This window comes from Lipomyces japonicus (genome assembly GCF_038497905.1).
Source record: "Lipomyces japonicus strain CBS 7319 unplaced genomic scaffold V1514scaffold_24, whole genome shotgun sequence".
NCBI classification, from domain to species: domain Eukaryota; kingdom Fungi; phylum Ascomycota; class Lipomycetes; order Lipomycetales; family Lipomycetaceae; genus Lipomyces; species Lipomyces japonicus.
Window position 1 is genome coordinate 154,875 of NW_027117836.1, and position 22,949 is coordinate 177,823.

Below are 22,949 nucleotides of genomic sequence, written 5' to 3' on the forward strand. Positions count from 1 at the left end.
TGCAAACTCGAACATTTCGACTTGCGTGACGTAAAACAAAACAGCACGAACGAACGCTTTTCTGTGTGCGAGATGGACTCCTCTGGAAGACGGTTGATTGTTTGGACCGGAGCCACGTCGGGTGTTGGCCGTCTGGCAGTCGAGCATGTCCTGCGTGGGTGCGTTCCTGTCACGGCTGCGGATGGTCATCACAACTACTTCCATTACTCCCGGCACCGGCGGCGGTCGTCTTCGTCGTCATCAATATCCACGACGTCTACTTGCAGTGCTGGAGTTCACATCATTTTGCTCGTGCGCGACTGCCTTAGCGATCACGCCGTGGCAGCCATCGGCCGGTTCCGGCACCTGGCCGCTGCTGCCGCCGCTGCTGCGGCCGCCACGGCCACCGTCGTGATTGAGCCAATCGAATGCGATCTGTCGTCGTTTGCAGCAGTGCGCAAGTTTGCCACTGCCGTGATTTCCATGCACGGCCGCGTGCACACCTTGGTGTTGGGGGCAAACATTTCCACTTGGGGCCAGCCAACGTTCACGGACTCGGACAAGTGCGAACTGGGCTTGCAGGTGAATCATTTCTCTAGTTGGTTGCTGACCGCATTGCTGGCACCGGTCATCACGGGCAGGGTCGTGTTTGTGTCGTCGGTGTTGTACAAGACGGCGGATTTGACCGCAATCACGTTAAAGGCATGCCGCAAGTCCGGCAACGCGGCCGCTTGCAAATGGCAGTCATTCTCTGGCGTGTCGTTCGCAGCCACGAAAGCCGTGCAAGCATTTTGCATGTCACAATGGGTTGAATGGTTTAGGCCTCGTGGTGTTGACGTGATCATGTGCACGCCGGCGTTCCCATCATTTACATTATCTCCTCCTCCGGTCGTGGCTTTCGCCGGCGTTAGCGGCAATGATGGTCAAGTGGCAAGTACCGGCAACGTGTTTGAAAACGTGATCAACAAGGTTTGCGGCAAATCGCCCGACCAAATTTCTGAAGCGATCGTGTTTGCAGTCATGGCGGAGTCATTACAAGGATGCACCGGCTTTTGTGTCAATAAAAATCTCGATCTTGAACCCGTTGACCTGCGTCGCATCACGGCTAACATTTTAACCGAACGAGAACTATGCCGGATTGCAGATCAGGAACCAATAGGTTCGTCTATTCATACAACAACAACAGCAACAACAACAACAACAACAACAACAACAACAAGAACAACTACTACTACTGCTGCTGCTGCTGCCACCAACACGTCATCATTAACGGAAGGATTGATATCTGATAGTCAAGAATTTCTTGCTCGGCTTGAACGTGATGATGACGACACTCGCATGTCAGAACGGGTCGAGTTTTGGAACTGGACATGCTCGATAGTCAAGCAGTATGAAATGATTGTCAAAACCTGATTATGGTAACTATAGCCAATTATATTTATATATATATATTTCCTTCGCTGTATATAATATAACAATGATTTTATTGACCGAAAAAAAAAAAAACCCCTACTTTAACACGAAGCCTATTGTCACCAAATATAATTTGTTGTAACAATTCACTTTCTTTTCTTTTCTGCCTTTTTTTCTACCTTTTCTTTCTTTAATTTTTCCTTCTTGCCGCCCTTTTTGGGGATCCGCAGGTTACCCTTGCCATTTTTGAAGCTATTCTTGGCCCTGGCATTGCTTTTGCTGTCTTCAACCTGAGTATGATGCCGGGCAAGCTTGTCCATATGCCTGTCAGTCTTGACCATCTCGGCAAAATAATCATCCGGCCGGGCAAACGGGATTTTCTCCTTCAACACCAGGCTGCGCGCCTTCGTGGCCGCTGCCAACGCTTGATTATAAAACGCAAGTTCTCGGGTAAGATCGTTATTGACATCGTCCACGACCGTGCCGTCATCAGACACGATCGACAAATGGTCTGAAAATTTCAAGCTTGAAACCGGCAACGCGATTGATGACCATGATTGCTTGAGCGCGCGCGTGTTGTTTACGGTCAGTTTTTGATATGGAATAATGTCCAGCCGGCTTGCACCGCCTTCATCATCGTCGTCATTTTCAGAGTCTTCTTCATCATCAGTGGGCAGGTCGGATAGCGCGATTCCTTCCTCTTCTTCTTCTTCTTCTTCTTCTTCGTCTTCATCCTTATGCTGTGATCGCTTCTTGTCGTTTTTGGTTGCTGACTTGGTTGACTTTATGGCGCTCTTGGTTACCAATTCAGGTTCATTCTCCGATTCTGAATCAGTAGATAAATCATCTTGCAATCTTGAAATGTCAATCGTTGGTTCTTCATCTTCGTCATCATCCTCTTCTTCTTCTTCTTCTTCTTCTTCTTCTTCTTCTTCTTCTTCTTCTTCCTCTTCTTCCTCTTCCTCTTCTTCCTCTTCCTCTTCGTCTTCGTCTTGCACAACAACCTTAGAAACAGGCGTGCTATGACTTAACCTGACCCGCTTATGCTTGTTGGCAACTTCTTGGTCCCTTTTCTTCTTTTTGAGTTGAGATTCAAATTTTTTCTTTTCAAAATCAACACCTTTATGCGCTTGTAACGCTGTTTTCAATTTGCTAACCATCCTTCTGTTTTATTTTCTTAAATTTTTTTCTCTCTCTTTTTCTGGGTTCAGATTTGTTGCTTGTGAAAAAAAAAAAAAAAAAAAAGAATATCGCAAGTGTAAGAAAAGAAAATATTTTACCAAAACTCGAAAAAAAAAAAAAAAAAGTTTAAATGCCGCACAAAGTGCGGTGCGCAAAATGTTGTTTTCTGTTTTTGGTGAACGTTGGACGTGACGTAATTCGTGTCGGTTCAAGTATTTTAACGACCAGACTAATTTACGTTTAATTTTTTTTATTGGTTTTTTGATGGGTTTATTAATCTTTATATAATTATATTTGCCTTTGCTGGTTGAGCGTTAATCAAAATAATGTGCCAAATTGCAAAAAGAAAAAAAAATTTATAGTGTGGAATGCATATTCTTGATTCGACAATCAGTTTTCTTTTTTTTACAATTTCTTGTTGAACCTTCGACCATTTCTTATGCTGTTATATTTTTTTAAAAAAAAAATATGGATTGTTTAATTAAAACTAATGTCCAACTTACCTGCTTGCGTTTCCTTTCATATGTTTCCGCAACAATCAATCTGGTGGTTTACCAAGCTGAATTTCTTATTGTAATGAAAATATTAAAAGATTGGATCTTATTTATTGTTATTTATAAGTTTTGTATCTTTTGGAAAATTAGTAAGATATATTTCATGCTGTTCTCGAAATCACATCACGCTTTGTTTGGATCATGTGTTGTGGATGTTTTCAAAATACCAAGAGTACATGTTACCATGCGATTTTTTTTTTTTTTTTCATTCAATTCGGCATGCATTAACAAACTTGATCAAAAACAAAATAATCAAATCTCGCTAATTCTATAGCAAAAATATTATCAAGTCAAGTTAATAAAAATAATGATCATGTATATATGGTACATTTAAAAATCCATACCAATACACAAAAAAAATACAAAAACCATGGCTTAAACAAAAAACCTATAGACAGTGATCACAGGATTCTTCGTCCTCTTTCTAAACGTCCATGGCAACAACAAAAAAAAAGAAAAAAGTCGGGAAAAATAAAAAATAAAAAACTTGCCAAACACCCTTTAATACAATAAATGAAAAAAAAAAAAAAAAAAAAAAAAACTTGTGGATATTATATGTCAGCACGTTTGATGACAAAGTCCCATAATGTCTTCAACAAACTATCCGGTAACGTAAACAAATCAATGTGAAATTCTCCTTCTAAAAACATTTCATTCATGATTAGATTTTCACTTTGAAAAATAAAATAAAATAAAATAAAATAGCAACCAAGATTACCAGATTACTTGTTAAACTTACCGTCAACGTCGTTCTTGATGTACATGTCCGGCGTCTTGTTATCAGTCACGACCTGGACCACATGCAACAAGTCATCTTCTCCCAATTTTTCTAATCCTTCAGCCAATCGTTCAACGTCGACCTATTACAATAAATACCAATTAGTCTTTTTTTAGGGAACGCGTAATCTCGTTACTTTGCTCTCATACCGATAACTTGTCAAGCTTGTTTTTCTTCTTCGGACCATCTGGAGCATCATGTTTCCGTTTACCCTTTTTAGAATCATCACCTTCGGCTTCACCGATTGGTCCTGATTCTGCTAATAACTTGAGAAGAGCAGCCGATGGATTTTTGAACGCCTGCAAAAAAAAAATCAGTAAATCAAGTTTCTACCATTTAATGAGAGAGGAGTAAAAAACAAAAAAAACAACAATTGACTTACCACTTTATGTTCAACATCATATGAAGCTGCCAAAAAATTCAAATCATGATTGATTTTTTTATCACCGCCATGCTCGGCCGTGTGTAAAGTTATGCCGAGATCAAATTCACCCCATCCGGTCTCGGTAAGCTTAAACGGTGGTTTCTTGAAAGCTGTTCAAGGTCAGCTAAACAACTCTAATCGAGCATGGTGTAATGCCGTGAACATACTTCTTGTCGGATTCTCAAACGTTGGATGTAAATGAAACGTAACTTCGGAAAATAACGTGGCAGGAAGTTCTTCACCTGATGGGCCAACCAGATGAACCTGTACGCTCCATTCACGCATCGGGTAGCCCTCGACCTCTTGCTTCACGCCTTCAAGTACGCGACTCGTGGTCGTGACCTTGACTATTCGTGTGATCTAAAAAAAAAAAAAAAAATGAATTTGCAACAAGTTGTTAGCATGATAAATACAGCCTTGAGATTTCTTTATTGTTGTTTTTCTTTTCTTTTATAACGCAATGCACAAGAACGAAAAAAAAAAAAAAAGAGTGTGTGCCGATCCAAAAATTGATCATGTACTCCTTTTTTTCCTTTGATCTAAACCAACATCATTTCTTTTTTAAATTTGTTTTTTTTTTAAAAAAAAAAATATGTGAAATAAACCTAATCATTTCATCCAATATGCTTAAGAATGCAGATTTAACCAGTGGAAGAAAAGGAGGAAAAGAAAAAAAAATGACAATATAGAAAAACAGATAAGAGTAGAGAGAGCAAGTTTATCGCCATACCTGTGTCATTATTTTTTTTGTTTTTGAATTGTGCTTTCAGAAAACTGAAAACTGTCAGAAGCAATCGACGATATCAAGCCGATGGAGCAATGAAAAAAAACAAAAATGGCGGATACGAATGTACGACGGTTGATGGTTGTCTCGAGAAATATTATTTTGCGCTTTGCCCGAGGGTTTTCAAGTTCGCGCGTTGTGCGGGGGACGAACCAACTTGAAATCACAATTATCAAAAACTACATATTAACACGATTGATTAATACCAATCATCTTAAAAAATACTAGTGACTGGCAGAAAACAAGAGAGTGAAAAACAAAATTCAAATAATGCCGAGATTATAATAAAAATAATAATAATAATAATAATAATAATAATAATAATAATAATAATAATAATATTAAATGAAAATATTAAAAATATCCTGATTTCTAATTCATTACTTCTTAAAAACTTCTGCGTTGTCCTTTTGTGCGTCTTCAAATTTTTCCTTGAACAGGTTGGCATCTATCATGTAATTTCGCATTAGCAAATATTCCAAAAATATAAGTCCACATACGGTCACGTACTTTCAGAGTTGGCAAATCGAATAGCCAAAGTCAAAGCTTCAGGTGCACCTTCAGAGATATCAGCTGGAACGTTATAAACCCAGCTTCGGTCACTGCCAACGTTGGGAGTAAGCTTCAATTCAGGAATCACTATTTTAAAAATTGTTAGTCCCGCATGCAAAAAAAAAAAAAAAAACATTTTCAAAAAACAAAAAACGAATACGAACGATAATGATTGGCACAGGTCTTGAGAGTCTTGTCACGTCGCATGACCAATCTGACCTTGCTTGATATCTTGTGTTTCAAAAATCTGACATCACCCGTTCCGCGTTCTTTCCATTCACCGGGTTCGTTGGTCTTGTCGAATCGAAATAATTTCGCCCGACTAAACGTCAACCACAATTTTAAAAAGTCAGTCATCTTCTTTAAACACACACATATATATATATATATATATAACAGGTTGAGCGTACATCTTGAACAAAACTTCTTCCTCCTCTTCGTTGGTCTTCACGTCAACCTTCTCGAGCTTCACTACAGGTTCAAAGTGAACATCTGGTGATTCTGGTTCCTCATCGTCGTTCTGAACATCAATAATTTAGTCACAAATTTGTCATCTTGCAATCGTAATGTTTATCCTCCCCCCCATCCTCGTTTTGCAAAATCACAAAGTCCGCTTACCTCAGCCTTGGTATTTTTTTCATCATCTTTCTTGCTCGCATCAGAAGCAGGTGCAGAAATCGTGAAACTAGAAGATACCGGCAAGGATCCGCCAAACGATCCAAACACGTTGGGCTTGGCTGCCGAATCTCCAGTCTTGCTCTGCTCGGCCGTGGCCGCTGCTGGCTTGGTCTCTTCAACAGCCTTCACTGGTTCTTCCTTCTTGGTATCTTCAGCAGACATTTTCTCTATTTTTTTTTTGGCTTGATTCCTTTCGATCCCTATTCAAAAAAAAAAAAAAATCTCTAGGACAAGAGTTGTGATTATTTTTTTTTTGGTAATATGCGAATCAGGGATTGTACATTCTTGAAATAAAAAGCACGGAGTTGGGCATGAAAAATTTAAACTTTTTTTTTTTCAAAAACCTAAGCAACGACCAAAACAACACTCGTAAACAACCTGGCAATTGAAGTCCGTTCAACTTGAACCAATTTCAATTCAATTCAATTCGCATTATCATAAACGAAAAAAACAAAATCAGAAATCGTCATAGATTTCTCAAGCTCATTGTCATATCATGATTACAAAAGACACTCAAAATTCAAAAACCCAAATCAATCAAAAAAACAAGCAAAACAAGCAAAACAAAAAACTTATCAATAACGACGACCACAATGACGCTGCTTATTTTTGGACGACGAGGAGGACGGCAAATAATTGTTGCACAATTTTTTGGCATTTTTAGTCGCATGCTTTCTCACGTCCGCGTCAATTGGCCGTTTCAACTTGGCTCGCAGCTCGCACAGTGTCCCGCAAGTCGATTTATTGCTGCCGTATTTTTCATTGGCCGCCTCCCATCCCTTTTTGACACCGTCCACTAAGGCCAATGTCCGAGCTCCAATACGTTTTCGAAGCTTTTTGCTTCTTTGACTGGCAACTTTCCACGCCTGACCTCCGTCTTCCACCAATTCATAGTAATATTCGACAGATGACGCCCATTTAGTTTTGGCCGTTTTACTTGCTTTTGCATATTCATTGGCTGCTTTAAGTATTACATTGTTCTTAACGTACGATAAAGTTCTTTGAGCCGAACTCCTCATCGTGGGCCATACTGTCTCTTTAGCCAATTCTCTCCACGCACGCAGGTCTGCACTGACAATAGATTTCTCCTTCTCGTACAGCTTGGAAATTGAAGTACTCATCACTTCTGCTGTCTCGCTTACTTTTCCTTTAGACGTGTGAGCAAAATTGCTGAGCTGACTTAAGACATAAGAAAAATCATTTTTTTTAAACTGTGCAATGCACCATTGTTGGCCCACCTCACGATTTCCTGAAAGTAAAGAAATCGTAACATTAACTTTGCCCCAAGAGTCACTCGTATGCAAGGTCACAAACGAATTTTGGTTTGCTAATTCCATGGCCCTATAGTTCAATGATTCGCTGTCGTGACCAGCGCGGGTGACATCGTGAATTACATACTTGTTGGCCTGCCGGTTCATTTGAATCCAATATGACGCACTGCTGGATATATACTCAGGCTGTTCCACTAAAACCGTGTTCTCACCTTGAACGTTGCACGTGAACTGCTGTGAAGCATTTATCTCTGCACCTGCTTGGAATACACTGATGAATGAGTACGCTGCAATCAAAATAACTATTCCCGATCCTGGTATCAAAAGTTTAGGACTAGAAATTCGGGTCAAAAACCGGCCACTAATCAATTCACGATGGACCGATACCAACGACTTGTACAGGCTGGCGTCATCTTGCAGCTGCAAGGCAGAAACAGGCATGGAATCAATAGGATCCTGAAGTTTCATTGTCATAACCCGTGCTCGAATATAATCTGATCGCCTAGGTTTATACCCACCGATTATCAAAACCGGAACTTCTTGAACCATGTCAATCTTGTTCAACAACCTCGTGTTTTCTGGGTCTGCACTGTTATCAAATTTAATCACGATCAGATCGGGCGAAGCATACGGATTCAGTCTCCACTGGCTGAGACGTGATCGTGTCGTACGAGGAAACTTGTAACCAGGAAGCGTGTTTGACGACCCGTGCACCATAAATCGTGGAACCTGGCCACTTATTATTGGCACCCAGTGAGATTTTTCCAATCCAACAAGGGTCATAAACTTTATAACAGCTTTCAACCAAGCTGGAGGAGTTGCTGATTTGTATACCCTTAATATCTTAAAACTCACGTCGTCGACTATGCTTTCGTCTGACCAGTCACCAACGAAAACCACGTGCGGCGTAAACGCCAGGGCAAGCAGTGTCGCAATCCATGAACTAAGGGAATTCTTTAGATCATTAAACCATGAAAATAGTGAAAGCATGGTTTGGCTTGCAGACCATGTAGGATTTATTTCAGGCTCATCTTGGCCAGATGTTACGCCAAGGCCAGTATTATCAGCTGCAGTTGGTACGGCTTGATCAGTTTGTTGGGATTCCGATAGTACGTTATCAGAATTGGATTGATATTCATGAGCGTACGGAATTGGCCCGCCAATGTTGTACGAGTGAGCCACGTCATGATGTGCCTCAAACTGATCGTTTGATTCTCGATCAGACAAAATGGATGTTATCGACATGGATTCGCTGATACTAAAGTTTGATGAATCGTCTGCAAATTCGTCGCCGTCAAGATTCGTGATGTTTGTGAAATCGCTGGCAGCATCGTCGTCAGACGACGCAAGTGATTGCATTGGGTTAAGACGAGAGATGACATTCATGCCAGAATATATCATTGAACTCGGAGGGGTTAGGATAGCATACTCTTCCTCTCTAGCGTTAATATCCGCAGGCATTGTTGGCAAGATGACTTGGCGCCAGAATCACAGTTTATCAGCAGCTGGCAGCACGTGATAGAAACCTGAACTACCTACTAATTCAAAGTGCTAAACTAGAAAAATACGTGCAATTGTGAAACAATTCAGAAGCGTTTGTGAGATGAATTAACGTAGAATAACAAGATGTATAGTATCCACCGTAATGACGACGACGACGATGATGATGATGATAACTAGTGAAGGTGCGTGGCAAAGCAACCCCTAACCCAACGTACAGGTAACGCGGAGAGAGACAATATTTGCCATATCTGGCATAGTCGCATCTGACCAAACACGGTAATATTACTGTAATAGGAATAGCGCAGTCGGTTTTTGTCACATCAAATGCAAACTTACTTTTTGCACATGCTTAAAATATTATTATAATTAGTTAATAATAACAAGTAAAAAAAACATTTAATCTTGTTTTAATTGATTGTACACGCTGGATGACTGTGCTGTAGCTACAGGATCCATAACCCTGGTCCATCAGACCAAAACTTGTCCCCAATAATGTCAATATGCAATTTTTCAATCTTTGCTTTCCTTCTTTTCTTGTCGTCTCTTTCCTGTTGCCGCTTGCTTCGTTCTTCTCCAGACGAATTTTTTGACGTCACGATCGGTTCTCGCACTAGTAAAGTTCCTTTTTTGAAAATTTCTGGCTCGTTGTTATAATTAATTTGAAAATCCAAAAAAAGAATATCATGCTTGTCGGATGAAACGGAGCCCTGGAAATTAAATTTCTATGCGTCAGTCGCAACATGTCGCTCAATCAAAGTTTAACATTAAAAAAAACTGCTTACAATCAGCCTTTCTTCAGCTTTTTGTTCAGTCAGGCCTCCCTGTTGTACTAGATTCCAAAAAGTGGTGTTGTATAAATTATTAATATGACCTAAAACATCGTGATTAGTTGCTGCTGCAGTTCAAACCCAAGTTACTTGGCTGTTCCATCTTACAGTCGGCTTGTCTCCAACTTAAATAATTCCGAATATCCATTTCTGTAGGGTAAAGAACAGCTCGGCCATCAAATGTCGGCAGTATGATTCCGTCTAGCGGAGTTTGCGGGAAATGTTTTGACCATGCGAACTGATAGTGCGCCGTAAACACGCTCACAAATGTCGATACCAGTTTACTTATAGATACAAGTTGTTAGAAAAAAAAAAATTGCAACTGTCCATCTAGCTGTTGGTTGACCCTAGGCCTACTCACTCTTCTCTTCGGTCAAATAGCGAGCATTCTCGCCTCAAAACAAATGAAAATTCGTCGCTCTGTCCATAAGCAGCAACCACTTCTGATATCTGATTCATGACTGCTGCCGCGGCATCGGTCATGGTTTCAAGTGCTCTTATATCATTCGGCTTGGTGAATCCGTAGTGTGCTGAAAACTTGTGAAATCCTCTGCCGTCTAGACGAATTACAATGTACGTGTTGGGTAATAATGGGGTTGACTGTTCAAACTTGCGAACATATTCAAACCTATTCAATGTAAGTCCGTTGAATTTCAACTAAATATTAGTTTCTTGCCTTGATTTTGCCATGACGTGGTCAAATTGTATAAAATCAATTTACTTTTTACTAAACTTATATTACGTGCCTCTCCAAAACAAAATTCAGGGGTGACCGCGCCAAAATTTTTTTTTTTTTTTTGTTCCCATCAACGCATGAGAATTCTTTCAACACTGTTGAATCAAAACATTTATCGACAAATGGGTAGACGTGGAAGAAACGGACCTCCTCGCCCCCGAGATGGCCATACGGGATGGGTTGATATTGAGAAAAAGTAAGCCATAGCATGGAATTGTAAACTTTGGATAGGCAGTGCTAAAAACTATTGGTTTTAGAAACAATGCATTCGAGCAATTTTACAAGGCTCAAGGAATCTTGCCCGAAGATGAATGGGAAAAATTTTATGATGCTTGCAAGGCGACACTTCCTGTGACATTTAGAATTACTGGATCGAGTCAGCATGCGACCAATATTAGGGACACGCTGGCTAATGAGTACGTTCCATTTCTGAAGAACATTGTGTGGGAAGGCGAAGAAGTGGAGCCACCGACTCCCTTGCCATGGTACCCAGACTCTCTTGCCTGGCAGATTAGAGTTGGCAAGACCGTGATTAGAAAATCAAAACCATTTGCCCGCTTCCAAAGGTTCTTGGTTGTCGAGACCGACGTGGGTAACATCTCTCGCCAAGAAGCAGTTTCCATGATTCCGCCTTTGCTACTCGATGTCAAACCCGAGCATGCGGTTATTGATTTATGTGCTGCTCCAGGTTCGAAAACTGCTCAACTGATCGAAGCAGTTCATGCGATTCCAGAACCGACCGGAATCGTTGTCGCCAACGACTCTGATCACAAGAGAAGTCACATGCTTATTCATCAGGTTAAGCGCTTAAACTCTCCCAACTTGGTCGTCACGAATCATGACGCCCAGCTTTTTCCCCGAATTCGTATTGACCAGGAATCGTATCTCAAATACGACCGCGTCCTGTGCGACGTGCCATGCTCTGGAGACGGCACCATGCGCAAAAACATTAACGTTTGGAGGGACTGGAATTCACACAACGGATTGGCACTTCACAACACGCAGCTTAACATTTTAAACCGAGGGCTTCATTTATTGAAGCAAGGTGGCAAATTGGTCTATTCAACTTGCTCGTTGAACCCGGTCGAGAACGAAGCCGTCGTCGCTGCCGCGATCCGTCAATGGAAAGGCAAGGTCAAAATTGTTGACGCCTCGAATCTTCTTCCAGGTTTGGTTCGCAGACCTGGTGTTTTATCTTGGAAGGTCATGGGAAAGGATAAGAAATGGAAAAACGAACCGGAAGGAAACATCCCAGCTACTGCGTTCCATAAAGGCGATGAAAAAGAATTGGGAGTTCAACACTGCATGCGGGTCTACCCTCACGATCAAGATACTGGTGGATTTTTTATTACGCTTTTGGAGAAAGTTGACGAGGAAGAGTTATCAAAGAAACGTCCAGCGGCTGAAGAAGTGGCCAACGAGGTGGTTGAAAAAAAGCCAAAATTGGACAACGTTTCGATTGAAACTGAATCAACAACCGAAACAGGTGACGTGGCACCGCAACCAGAGCGAGCTCCGATTGAAAAAAAAATTAGGCTTCCCAGAGATGCGAATGAAGAACCATTTAAATTTTTAAATGAATCTAATCCAGCATTGGAAACCTGCTGGAAGTTTTACTCCATTTCACCATCTTTTCCAAGGGATTCAACATTAGTTCGAAACGCCACCGGAGAACCAATCAGAACGATTTACTATGTTCATCCTCGATTGAAGCCAATCATTTCGTTGAACGATACAAAAATCAGGTTTATTCACGCCGGTATTAAATTATTTGCTAATCAAAAGACCTTGGAAGGAACTTGCCCGTGGCGCGTTCAATCTGAAGGCATGTCCATTCTTTACAAATACATTGACAAAACGCAAAAAGGTGCCGACAAGGTCCGCATCGTTAGGTGCGAGTTGGATACTCTTGAGGATTTATGCAAGACCACGTTCCCCAAGATCCACGAACTAACGAACGAGAGCTTCAAGGAAGAAATCCTTGCACTTAAAGAAGGTTGCGTATTTTTGCAAGTAACATATGGATCGGAAGAATTGGTTTTCCCTCTCTGGAGAGGATTTGCATCGGTTAATTTGATGCTGCCCAAGCAAGAAACTGCCGAGTTACTTCACAGGGTGTTCAAGGTTGAAAATGTCAAGACTAGTGATGTGGCTAAAAAGGAAGACCCAAAAGAGCAACCGACCGAGGAACCGAAAGTGATTTCTGAAGTTCAACAATCAGATAGCACTGTTGAAGCTGCTACTATTGATGCAACCAAAGAATAGATACTGCCGGGGCATAATATATCTATATAGCAATTTTGGGGTATTTTTTGTTTGTTTGTATGTATAATATAATGTTTTGAGCTGCATTCAACTTAAAAGGTCGCATTGATATCATAGATGCCAGTACAGATTTTATAACCCATCGACTTCCTGGTCTGCTTGATACCATGTTAAGAAACTATAATACAACAAATTGTACCCTTCACTATGCCATTCGCCAACCTATACTACCAGCACATAACTCATGTAAGACCATGTCGCAATTACCTTACTTCTGGGACTCAGCAGCGGCGGCATTAAGTCTCGTTAGCAGCTGTTACAGGCCACAGGCCAAGCCAGTTAGCTTCGACTAAAAAAAATTCTGTCCACCAAAAAAAAAAAAAAACCCATTTCACAATACTTACGCTATCATCAAATTCTTTATCTCGACTGCGGCGGATAACTTTTGGTCCAAAAACTATGCCCAGCACGAGAGCGCCAACGATTAAACCGCCAGTCAACCGAAACGCGACGGCCTTGCCGTTTTGACCGGGGGCCCACCAACCACCTAAATATTTTTTTTTTTGATTAAAAAAAAAAAATTAAAAATTTCCGTAAACTAATCATACCAGTAGGCGCCCAAACTTGCTAGATCTGAAATTAGCCATAATACTCAAACGCAACACTTTATGGAAACTTACCTTTGGGTACGGATATCTAGCTCCTCCAGACTATTGAAAAAAAAAAATTAGCACATTTATACAAGCCACGCAAACATAGCTTTAGACGCTTACCATTATTAAGAATTCTATACGTTATCTAAAGACTCTGTAATCGAAGCAAAACTTATGAGATCTCGGAGTTCGAGTTCGAAATAATAAATTGCAAAAGCCGCAGCATTTCGCCCAGTTGATTGGGTGATGAAAATTACGCATGGCCAGCGTAGTTTTAGTCATTAAAAAAAACCGACATTTCTGTATTGCGTTTTTAAAGATTTGCTTTTCAAAGCTCAAAATTTTCGAAAAGCGAACAACTTTTTATGTGCGGTGAAAACGGAATACCAAAGGGAACGGCCTAAATTTTTTTAAGCAATTAAAGAACGATAGTAAGTTGAGTTGCTTTGTTTTTGCATGCATGCATGCATGTATTTCATTTTTTTTTTTGGAGACAATTGAGCCACTGCTAACATCACTGCGAACAAGAGCAATTCAAATTTAACAATAATGAGCACAAGAAGCATAAGGCCTATAGGCAGATGCATAAAACCTTCACAAAATGTGTTGAGGACACTTGGAAATTTTAAGATAAACAATCAGATCGTCCGACACAGTAAGTAGCAAGCTCGTTTACCGTTCCGGTTAACATAAACTAACGAAAGGGTCAACGTGTAACCAGATTCTTCAAATTCCAACAACGAACCGAATCCCAGAAATTTCAAGTTTCGAACCGAATTTCTTAACGAGAAATTAAATGATTTTGGAAAGTTAAGGATTTCATCTCAACAACAGTTTTTATCATCAGAAGTCGGAAAATCATCATCCCTTGTGGCGCTTCATGCTCGTATTGGGCTTCCGAAATCATTCACTCTTGCCGCACTGGCACGAACACTCAATTGTCGAACTTCAGAATTTTCAAAGACTTTCCCCAACAATAAAGGTTTATCCGAGCTGGGACATAGGCTATTAGACTACTACGTAACCGAATGGGTTGTCACGCAATACCCACGATTGCCAATTGCTATTATAAAAGAAGTTGGGTGGGCATTTGCTGGACCTGAAGCTCTTAAAAATGTTGGAGAAGGATGGGGTGTGGATCCCGATCTCAGCGTGAACGAATATGGCGTGTCAATTCCGACGCCGCTTCCGGAGGCTTATGGGCTTTTAAAGTATGGCAAGATTATTAAGCGCACTAAGGGATCTCTTACTGAATATAACGTTCGAGGTGAAGCACCAATGCAAACTTATTCAACTGCCATGGCCGAATTTGTTCAAGCAGTCGTGGCGGGTATTAATGTTTTTGAGGGCAGAGCTGCTGCCAAGAAATTTATTAGGGATCACATTCTTTCTCGACATGTTGATATCACCAAGCTGTTTGAATTCGACGAGCCAACCGTACTTTTGTCACGGTTATGCTCCAGGGAATTCCTGGTGCAACCAGTATCTCGCATGATTGCCGAGACCGGAAGATTAACCAAGAGTCCCGTGTTTGTTATTGGAATTTATTCTGGTTCGAATTTGCTCGGATCCGGTGAAGGTTCTAGCATCAAGGAAGCAGAATTTCGGGCCGCCATTGGTGCTCTCAAGGCTTGGTATCTGTATTCGCCGGCTAATACGTCTTTACCTAGTTCGGCGGAAGATTCTGACCGAGAGTTTAAGCCAAATTACATTGATGTTGGTGAGATCATTGTGTAAATAAGATTGAGAGAAAAGTTGCAAAAAGAAAATGTAAGAGTACATGCTCTTGTTGTATAATGTCTTTATTATTATTTTTTATTCATATGTATATATCAATCGAATGCATATTTAATCAAGCCATAAGCAAGCAGCAAGTTAATTTAAGTAAATAATAAATAAACAGGTTCGGTGGGTAGTATCATTTACCGTTTCAAGTTTGGATTGTATCCAAAACCCAGTCAACTTCTAAAAAATCAAAACTTTTGCTGCCCCTTTTCTTTGTGCCTTTAAATCCATCCATTTCTTCCCATGCAACCATAAACGTGCCACCATTTTGTTCTGATTGTCCTTCGAAAAATGCATTAAACCAAACGTAAGACGTTGCGCTCAGAAACGAAAGCCCTGCGGGGCCATAGATTTTCTTTTCAATCGTAATATTAATATCAGCCGTAACATGAACATGTGCCTGAGGTCGAAGAATTATTTTATGACCTTGCCGTGGCGGATCAGTTGTTGATTTTGGTTTAATGTGCTTGTATTCAATCGATCGATACGTTCCAGTTCTATGTAGATCGTCTGCACGTGGTGATGATGCAGTGTTGGTATCCTTCGTGGCTTCAATATCAAGATTAATGTCGGGATTTGCTGAATATTCTTTCTCGTCAACCAAATCGCGCTCAGTAAAGTGATACAAGGTAACAATTTTTTGACCTGCCTCTTTAAACCCGCAACAACGAATCTCTAGTCCCTTGACTGGGTTGAAGATTCTAATTTCACAAACAAGCACCGGCAATGCTCGGTACTCCCGATTTGGATCACGCGACCAACTTTCAACATATCTGATCCACCTTCGTTGTGACAATATCGAAACGCCTTCGCCGAACCCGGATTTCATTCGCTTGGCAGTAAAATGAGCCAACGCTGCTTGAGAAGACCAGTGATGCTGGGCGATAAGGTATGCACAAAACATTGTGCCGGAACGGCCCTTGCCGGCCTTGCAATGCAAAACAGCCACGTTATCTTCGTTCAAAGATAAAAACTTATAAAGAGATGCAACAACCCGAGGAATCATGGAAAATGGCGGCGGATTGTGATCCGGGAAAGGGAAGTGACTAACACGGTTGTAAAACTCAGAGTCTTCATACCCTGCCCCTTCCGCCCTGAATTCCCATATGTGCCAATGCTTGCCATGTCGCAAATCAAGAAGTTTGCGCAAATCAGATAATGAATTGCGATACATGACCTTTGGGAACTCATTAGTCGGCATGGAGCAGACAATAATGTTCTTGTCCAGGTATGCCAGATCTAGGTACGTATCCGCGACCGGATCATAATGGCGAGTGCGAGGAGATGCAATTACTGATCGCAAAAACTCAGCCATCATGCAACTAAACCTCTTTTTTTTTAAAAAAAATTTTTGCTTAATTCATATTGATCTCTGGCGGTACCGTAAAAATATTGGAAATGAGTTGCAGTTGATAGAGATTAGCGATTAAATTTAAGGTTTGCAGCTTGGGAGTTTGAATTTTTTTTTTTTTTTTTTTTCGCACTTTGAGAACTTTTACCGAAGCGCAAGCAAAGAAAGAACCAATAAAAAAAAATTCTTACATATAACTAAAGTATGGCAAAGGCAGCAGAAAAATCCAAGGCAAAAGTGTCAGAAAAAGCAGTGACCAAAGAACAGGCAAAGCTTTCGATTGAACAAACAAAGAAGGCACTTGCGGCGTTACTAAAGCATCTTGAGAAGGAGGCTGAAGCTGATGCCGCGAACGGCAAGAAGAAGAATCTGCTTGCCGAGGATCCAGATGTCGAAAAGCAAGCATTGTATCTTGTCATCAGCACAAAGAAATATCTGTCAGACAAGCCCGTGTTTAAGCCTAAGCGAATGTAAGACAAAGCCTATAGTTGCAATGGGTGAGCAAAATAACTAACCAAAGGATGAATTAGCACCGTGCCTCACCCAATTTTCGACGCCGACTCAACTTCGATCTGCCTTCTCACTAAAGATCCGCAACGTCTTTATAAGGATGTTCTTTTGGCTGATGATTCTCCAGTTAAGGATGATATTGCCCGGATAGTGGGCGTTTCGAAGCTCAAGACAAAGTTCAAGACTTTTGAAGCCAGGCGACAATTGCGAGATGATCACGACATTTTTCTTGCCGACGATAGAATCGTGCCATCCTTTCCTGAATTACTCGGCAAGACGTTTATCTCTGTTAAAAAATTTCCTGTTGCCATTAGCCTGCGTGATCCGCACAAGATTGAGAAGCCAGACCCCAAGGGCAAGAAGCGGAAATTGGCCAAGGACGAGAACCCGTCCGATCAAACCGAACAGGAGAAAAGTGCAATTTCCACCAAGCGGGTTAAATCCGAAATTAAGCGAACCTTGAATTCTGCCTTGGTTGTCATCCCTGCCGGTGCCAACACGACCGTGAAGTTTGGATTTTCGACTTTTACTGTTGATCAGCTTGCCGAAAACATTCAAGCTATTGTTGATGGATTGGTCAAAGCAAATGTTATTAAGCAAGGATGGGATGGTGTTAGATCTTTGCATATCAAATCGGGACAAAGCATCAGCTTGCCCATTTATCTTGCAGATAAGCTGGAATAATTTGTTTGATTGTTCATCATATTGTACGATAGAAAGAAAAAAAAAAAGTGTGGTAGTGAACCAAGTTTTAGACAGCTAACCACGACCCGGATGATTAAACCATCGTTTGTCTTAAAAACTGATTCCAACTAAGAGCCCATTCATTAGTAAACTTCATCGTCATGTACCATCCATCTCGTGGTTCTGTTCAGCATGATACTTGGACCACCCCTGCATATCTGCTCAACCGCGCCAAAAAAAAAAAATTTACTATAAGAACGCGCTCACATCTCAACTTTTTTTTTTTTTTTTCCTTTACACACATTATGGTATTAGTTTAATGCCGTTCCCGGTTCACATTTTAAGCGTGAAATTCAAGCTGGAATATCTCAATTAAATGCTATGCGGACTTTTTTAAAGGGAATGGCGACACAGTTCCATTGTTGACGTATTTTTTTTTTAGCTTCACTTCAATGATGGTGGTTATGGTACCTATAACAAATTTTTTTTTCTTGTGCTTGTTTTGGATTAAAGGAGTTTGATAGAGTTCTTTGATCGCTTGAGAGCAGGAATACACATCGTATTGCGTTATTGGACATTTCAGTTTCATCAATCGGAGCATAGACATGTTTATAAATATACCCTCTTCTTTAGTTAGGTACAATATAATTCTCTGTTTGAGAGATCAATATCATAAGGACTTCGTTGTTAGCTGTAGCATGTAGAATTTTGAAAAAAAAAAAAAAAAAAAAAAGAGAAAAGAAACGGGAAAGCCGGCTTTTTTAGGCGGGTATATTCCTCAACAATGGCTGGCGCCCAACAGAAGATAATCTCTATGTGTAAGTCCTGATTTGGTTTGGCCTGTTTAGTGCGGTACAAGGAAGCAATCTTGAAAGTAGAGTAAGGTCAAACAAGCACAAGCGTGTGTAAATAGATCGAAACTACAACTATTTTTTACTCTGAATCTCTGAGATCGTCAATGCAACCTTTTTGGGACATGCTGGAAACGTATACCCGGCCGGGTATTCTGTTAAGTTTGCCGTCTGATCTGCTAGTTAGCCATCTAATTTTACCAATAATTTTGTAAAAAACATTAATATACATTTTAATATATGGTTAACTATACATCTAATAAAATCATTCCTCCAGTTTGGTTTAATATATAATCATGCTTGCTCAATGTTGTTGCTGCTGTTGTCGTCGGCCTTAGACAATTCGCCCAGCTCTTTCAATGCTTCGTCCCGTTCGGCAGTAATTCTTGCCACCACTCGCACGGCGGCATCATGATAGTATAACGCGGTACTGAGATCTTGCCTGGTTTTTAATAACTCTTGACGCAATGTAAGCGTTTCCAAAACCAACGCGTCCCATTCGTTTTGGAATGATTGCAGTAATGACGGGATGCTGGCTTGCGCAGGCGTTCGAGGCGCAGACGATGATGATACTTTACAAAATTTTGATTAGCCACCGGCAAAAACTTAATATATATGGTTGTATTGATTGTGTTTCAAATGATTTGGACATGATACTAACCCTTTATTTCAATAATCTCGTCCGCAGTTAAAGGTTCCCCTGATACCGGATCGGCATGATGCTCCGCAACGTATGCGTCTAATAATGATTTTTCGAATATGCTCCCTAAATCCATATTAGCATGTTATTTAAAAATAAGTTTATGCACCATCGGGACTATATACCGCTCTTTGGTGATATAACTGGCACTCGAGGACTGCTGCCGGAAACTGGGGTCAAACATGGTTAGCGATATTTTGCATGACAAGATACATCTAAACTTTCAGTCAAAAGAATTTAAAAACTCCCCTTTTGACTGAGATTAAAATACGTACTGGAACATATCATTTTGGTATATATTTATGTATAGTTTTACCTCAAACGTTGCTGTCTGTTTCGTAGTGATCGTTTTAGTTTAAAACACAATATACATATGGTCGACAGGGTAACTATTTTTAAAAGATCACAATCACTGGTTGAAAACAAATATTAATGTAAATAATACAATGGATTAAACAAGTCATATCAAGAGAAGAAAAAAAATATAACAAAGAAAAAGTTACGATAACATTTAAAAATCCCGTAAATTCGGTCCATTGGCAGACTATTCTTACAGACAGAATGCCAACCAGATCATGCACTGCTCTATCGATGTACAATTGCAGCATTACTTTCGTTTCTCTTGTTTGTTTTTTTTTTTTTTTTTTTGGTGCCGATTGTGTTAGTTATTTTCAACAGTATTGTCCTCAATGCTGTAAGCAAAGAAAACAATCTTCACCACGAGGGCCAAGATCGCATGCCCGCCAACGACGGCCACGAGCAGAATTTTGGCCGTCCTGGCTTCTTCCGTGCTATTAAGCACCGGATACAAATTCCTGACCAAGAACGTGGTCGACACGGCAAACCCGACCGCGGCCACGATCCACCTGACCACGTTTGAAATGGTGGGGAAATTGAAAATCTCGATTGGCGAGATGGCCACTAACGCGACCGGCACCCAGATCGTGTTTGCGTAGCCGTACAGTGTAATGCATTCCAGCAACTTTGCATGTTCAGACTTGTACCATTTAAGCACTGCCCAAAGTACGATCGGAACCACAAACGTGTATCCGTACATTAACCCGGCAGCAGCCGACAGCAATCCAAAATTATACTCATACCTGACGCCGGCCACGTGGGACGCGATCGCGCCTGCGATCGTGGATGAGAAAAACAAAACCACAATGACCGTGGACGCAATCCAGAATGGGCCGTAAAGATCTGGATTGTCGCCAACAGCATCGATAAAGGAGTTTCGAGGGTACAATGAGTAAATGCAACGTTGAAACACGTCCGCGGTTTCAACATTGAAAAATTGAGAGTAATAATTAATTGTCCAAATCGAGTACACTTGATTAGGATCATTTTCATATGACTGAGGAGCTTCGTATAATCCTGTGAAATAAAAGGTTAGATTATTTGCAAGCACAGATATCTACAAGAATAAAAAAGAGCAAAAAAAATTACGTACCTTGACCAGACGGGATCTTTCCCTGGACATTACCCCCGGTATGAAAATCATGAAATTCAAGATCAGTTTCTCCCAAATCAACCTATAAAAATAAAATCAAAAATTAGCCAACCATGTACTTTGCTTGTCTTAATAGACGTGCTCGAGTGGCTCAAACTAAGTCCCGACTTACGCCTTCCGCGTCGACGTCAATCAATGCATCGAAGTCATTGTGACTAGGAGCCGACGCCTGAGTGCTCGACATTGTTTTTAATTTTATGTTTTTCCACTTCTAGAGTACTTCCGGGTTAACGTCAACTAATATGCAACAAACAGGGATTGTTTTGATTGTTTTCCTTTCCTCCAAAGTGATAAAGAATCCTGCGGCTTCTGCCCCAATGCTGCGCCAAGTTGGGTTCGGGCAAAATTCGACGCAACAACAGGCATTGAAAATGTGGTGATTTGTTTATATTTACATGTATTTCTACGTCGCAAGGTTCTTAATCTTCAGCAAGACCAGGTCTGCCGCTGCCTTTGCGTCCTCATGACTGTCATGACCGGCACTTCCGGCAGTCTGAATCTCACGCTGCAAGTGGGTCGACGTTAAAGCTCTCAGGCCAGGTCTGACTCCGCGAAGCAAGTCGCCCGGTGCAGCATACAATATCGCACTGTCGGCCACGTTAAGATGAATAATTCGTAGCGCAAGCAAGTCGTTCTCCAGGCCGTGCCCGATCGCGACCGTGTGACTCGCAATGAACTTGCTCAAGATCTGCGAGCGCACGTCCACAAACCGGGGCGCGTCGTCTGGAATGCTTGTAATTCCTGAAAACCGCGTGTTCGGGTCGAGTAACTTGCCGATTGGCTTTACCAAGGTGTCATAAATGACATTGCTTTGCGGGAATGACAGCACGGTTACTCGAAGCAATTCAAGACCAAGCGTCGTGTAGCCCATTTCGCAATCCAAAGACACGGCATCTGGTGCATGAACGCCGTCTTGGTCTGACGACGACGACGAAGAAGACTGCTCGAATGCAATCTGAGACGCCAACCTGTTCGGATCCGTAACCTTAAACACATGAAAGTTGGCCTCACTGCAACCTGCCGTGCCGCCGACTTCTTCCCTGCAACAACTCCATCTTTTTGTTGTTTTAGCTTGAGTCGACCGATCCGAAAATGGCTTGCCAAAGTGATATACGCACACGGCCTGATTTTTGCTATCCGTTTTGTAATGCCGCGTGCATCTGTCACACGTTTCGTATCCGATGTCAGCTGCCATTGCTGCCTCGTGTACGACCTTTCGATCCGGCATGTCAATTACGTATCCAGCTTGTTTGAGCTGGTCATGAGAATGAGCAAGTCTCCGCACACCAGATATGGCATTTATTCCCTGAGGTTGAAATGCTTGCGATAACTCATTGCTGGGAACCGTCTTGTCAACTTTAACAATAAGTTGCTTCATGGAATTGCCATAAGTCGCGTTTGAAGTCTTTGAAGCTATCTCAAGCTCCTTGTCACTGGCATCCCTGTTTGGTGTCGGTGACGAACCGGACTTACGCAACGCATCAGCCAGTGCTCGGGCCAGTTGCTGGCGTTGCCTGAATGGTGCCGGATTTGACCTCACCGGTTGAATAATCACTGTCTTGGTGTCTGGTGGCGGTGGCCGTGGTCGTGATGGTGATGGCACACTTGGCTTGACGTGCTCCGTCGTCGCTTTTGTCGTTGTTGTCGATGATGAAGGCGGCTGTTGTCGTTTTATTGGAGCTTGTCCAGCAGGTGCAGACGTAGTTGTAGTAGAGTTGGTAAGGGATGGAGTGGCAAGAGCAGCACCAGCACCAGCAGTTACATCGTGAGAAAAAATGCAATTAAAGAGTTTGCACTCAGGTTGAGCTGGACATGGAACATGCGAGTATAGTCTTCGTGAACTATGGAACATGGATATGATTGCATGAGTATGTTTCTACGCCCATTCTCCAAAATGTGTAAATAAAATTATTATTTGCTGCTTGTCGTGTAGCTTATTTTATATTATTCAAAACCGCC

At 41.3% G+C, this 22,949-nt stretch overlaps 15 protein-coding genes across 15 annotated transcripts; 5 read left to right on the top strand and 10 right to left on the bottom strand.

Annotated features, from left to right (window-relative positions):
- Positions 1 to 72: 72 nt before the first annotated feature.
- Positions 73 to 834, top strand: V1514DRAFT_267519 (uncharacterized protein; the record flags this gene model as incomplete). Its single annotated transcript, XM_066924810.1, has 1 exon — positions 73 to 834. A coding segment is annotated over one exon (762 nt), but the record flags the coding sequence as incomplete, so codon positions are not given.
- A 631-nt stretch (positions 835 to 1,465) lies between these two features.
- On the bottom strand, positions 1,466 to 2,643 carry V1514DRAFT_95020 (eukaryotic rRNA processing protein EBP2-domain-containing protein). Its single transcript, XM_066930188.1, has one exon. The coding sequence runs from the start codon at positions 2,550 to 2,552 to the stop codon at positions 1,539 to 1,541; it is 1,014 nt and encodes a 337-aa protein (XP_066782865.1). The 5' UTR covers positions 2,553 to 2,643; the 3' UTR covers positions 1,466 to 1,538.
- Positions 2,644 to 2,818: 175 nt separating this feature from the next.
- On the top strand, positions 2,819 to 3,563 carry V1514DRAFT_332518 (uncharacterized protein; the record flags this gene model as incomplete). The annotated part of the gene is made up of 1 exon (XM_066927861.1): positions 2,819 to 3,563. A coding segment is annotated over exon 1 (352 nt), but the record flags the coding sequence as incomplete, so codon positions are not given.
- A 116-nt stretch (positions 3,564 to 3,679) lies between these two features.
- On the bottom strand, positions 3,680 to 5,069 carry V1514DRAFT_320572 (yeats family-domain-containing protein; the record flags this gene model as incomplete). Its single annotated transcript, XM_066926006.1, has 6 exons — positions 3,680 to 3,768; positions 3,868 to 3,988; positions 4,056 to 4,205; positions 4,289 to 4,440; positions 4,498 to 4,690; positions 5,061 to 5,069. The coding sequence occupies 6 exons, from the start codon at positions 5,067 to 5,069 to the stop codon at positions 3,680 to 3,682; spliced, it is 714 nt and encodes a 237-aa protein (XP_066782867.1).
- A 334-nt stretch (positions 5,070 to 5,403) lies between these two features.
- On the bottom strand, positions 5,404 to 6,629 carry V1514DRAFT_352814 (uncharacterized protein). The gene is made up of 5 exons (XM_066929516.1): positions 6,285 to 6,629; positions 6,077 to 6,186; positions 5,831 to 5,988; positions 5,625 to 5,753; positions 5,404 to 5,562 (listed from the first exon to the last, which is right to left on the bottom strand). The coding sequence occupies exons 1-5, from the start codon at positions 6,504 to 6,506 to the stop codon at positions 5,495 to 5,497; spliced, it is 687 nt and encodes a 228-aa protein (XP_066782868.1). The 5' UTR covers positions 6,507 to 6,629; the 3' UTR covers positions 5,404 to 5,494.
- A 60-nt stretch (positions 6,630 to 6,689) lies between these two features.
- V1514DRAFT_332524 (uncharacterized protein) lies at positions 6,690 to 9,257 on the bottom strand. Its single transcript, XM_066927862.1, has one exon. The coding sequence runs from the start codon at positions 9,074 to 9,076 to the stop codon at positions 6,920 to 6,922; it is 2,157 nt and encodes a 718-aa protein (XP_066782869.1). The 5' UTR covers positions 9,077 to 9,257; the 3' UTR covers positions 6,690 to 6,919.
- A 196-nt stretch (positions 9,258 to 9,453) lies between these two features.
- V1514DRAFT_332528 (Thg1p) lies at positions 9,454 to 10,641 on the bottom strand. The gene is made up of 4 exons (XM_066927863.1): positions 10,307 to 10,641; positions 10,054 to 10,229; positions 9,901 to 9,989; positions 9,454 to 9,825 (listed from the first exon to the last, which is right to left on the bottom strand). The coding sequence occupies exons 1-4, from the start codon at positions 10,426 to 10,428 to the stop codon at positions 9,562 to 9,564; spliced, it is 651 nt and encodes a 216-aa protein (XP_066782870.1). The 5' UTR covers positions 10,429 to 10,641; the 3' UTR covers positions 9,454 to 9,561.
- Positions 10,642 to 10,728: 87 nt separating this feature from the next.
- V1514DRAFT_332531 (S-adenosyl-L-methionine-dependent methyltransferase) lies at positions 10,729 to 13,037 on the top strand. Its single transcript, XM_066927864.1, has 2 exons — positions 10,729 to 10,877; positions 10,939 to 13,037. Exons 1-2 carry the CDS (start codon positions 10,759 to 10,761, stop codon positions 12,944 to 12,946), a joined length of 2,127 nt encoding a protein of 708 aa, XP_066782871.1. The 5' UTR covers positions 10,729 to 10,758; the 3' UTR covers positions 12,947 to 13,037.
- A 177-nt stretch (positions 13,038 to 13,214) lies between these two features.
- V1514DRAFT_320577 (uncharacterized protein) lies at positions 13,215 to 13,722 on the bottom strand (the record flags this gene model as incomplete). The annotated part of the gene is made up of 5 exons (XM_066926007.1): positions 13,215 to 13,259; positions 13,351 to 13,493; positions 13,555 to 13,573; positions 13,627 to 13,656; positions 13,720 to 13,722. 5 exons carry the CDS (start codon positions 13,720 to 13,722, stop codon positions 13,215 to 13,217), a joined length of 240 nt encoding a protein of 79 aa, XP_066782872.1.
- A 215-nt stretch (positions 13,723 to 13,937) lies between these two features.
- On the top strand, positions 13,938 to 15,462 carry V1514DRAFT_332536 (uncharacterized protein). Its single transcript, XM_066927865.1, has 3 exons — positions 13,938 to 14,030; positions 14,128 to 14,254; positions 14,321 to 15,462. Exons 2-3 carry the CDS (start codon positions 14,149 to 14,151, stop codon positions 15,334 to 15,336), a joined length of 1,122 nt encoding a protein of 373 aa, XP_066782873.1. The 5' UTR covers positions 13,938 to 14,030; positions 14,128 to 14,148; the 3' UTR covers positions 15,337 to 15,462.
- V1514DRAFT_332537 (protein-tyrosine phosphatase-like protein) lies at positions 15,386 to 16,836 on the bottom strand. Its single transcript, XM_066927866.1, has one exon. It carries the CDS (start codon positions 16,700 to 16,702, stop codon positions 15,530 to 15,532), a length of 1,173 nt encoding a protein of 390 aa, XP_066782874.1. The 5' UTR covers positions 16,703 to 16,836; the 3' UTR covers positions 15,386 to 15,529.
- Positions 16,837 to 16,882: 46 nt separating this feature from the next.
- On the top strand, positions 16,883 to 18,033 carry V1514DRAFT_332538 (ribosomal protein L1/ribosomal biogenesis protein). Its single transcript, XM_066927867.1, has 2 exons — positions 16,883 to 17,205; positions 17,266 to 18,033. Exons 1-2 carry the CDS (start codon positions 16,940 to 16,942, stop codon positions 17,927 to 17,929), a joined length of 930 nt encoding a protein of 309 aa, XP_066782875.1. The 5' UTR covers positions 16,883 to 16,939; the 3' UTR covers positions 17,930 to 18,033.
- Positions 18,034 to 19,074: 1,041 nt separating this feature from the next.
- On the bottom strand, positions 19,075 to 19,556 carry V1514DRAFT_343283 (Prp19/Pso4-like-domain-containing protein; the record flags this gene model as incomplete). The annotated part of the gene is made up of 2 exons (XM_066929132.1): positions 19,075 to 19,352; positions 19,442 to 19,556. 2 exons carry the CDS (start codon positions 19,554 to 19,556, stop codon positions 19,075 to 19,077), a joined length of 393 nt encoding a protein of 130 aa, XP_066782876.1.
- A 313-nt stretch (positions 19,557 to 19,869) lies between these two features.
- On the bottom strand, positions 19,870 to 21,264 carry V1514DRAFT_332547 (uncharacterized protein). Its single transcript, XM_066927868.1, has 3 exons — positions 21,103 to 21,264; positions 20,931 to 21,012; positions 19,870 to 20,854 (listed from the first exon to the last, which is right to left on the bottom strand). The coding sequence occupies exons 1-3, from the start codon at positions 21,172 to 21,174 to the stop codon at positions 20,142 to 20,144; spliced, it is 867 nt and encodes a 288-aa protein (XP_066782877.1). The 5' UTR covers positions 21,175 to 21,264; the 3' UTR covers positions 19,870 to 20,141.
- On the bottom strand, positions 21,265 to 22,932 carry V1514DRAFT_332549 (uncharacterized protein). The gene has a single exon (XM_066927869.1). The coding sequence runs from the start codon at positions 22,840 to 22,842 to the stop codon at positions 21,394 to 21,396; it is 1,449 nt and encodes a 482-aa protein (XP_066782878.1). The 5' UTR covers positions 22,843 to 22,932; the 3' UTR covers positions 21,265 to 21,393.
- Between the last annotated feature and the right edge of the window lie 17 nt (positions 22,933 to 22,949).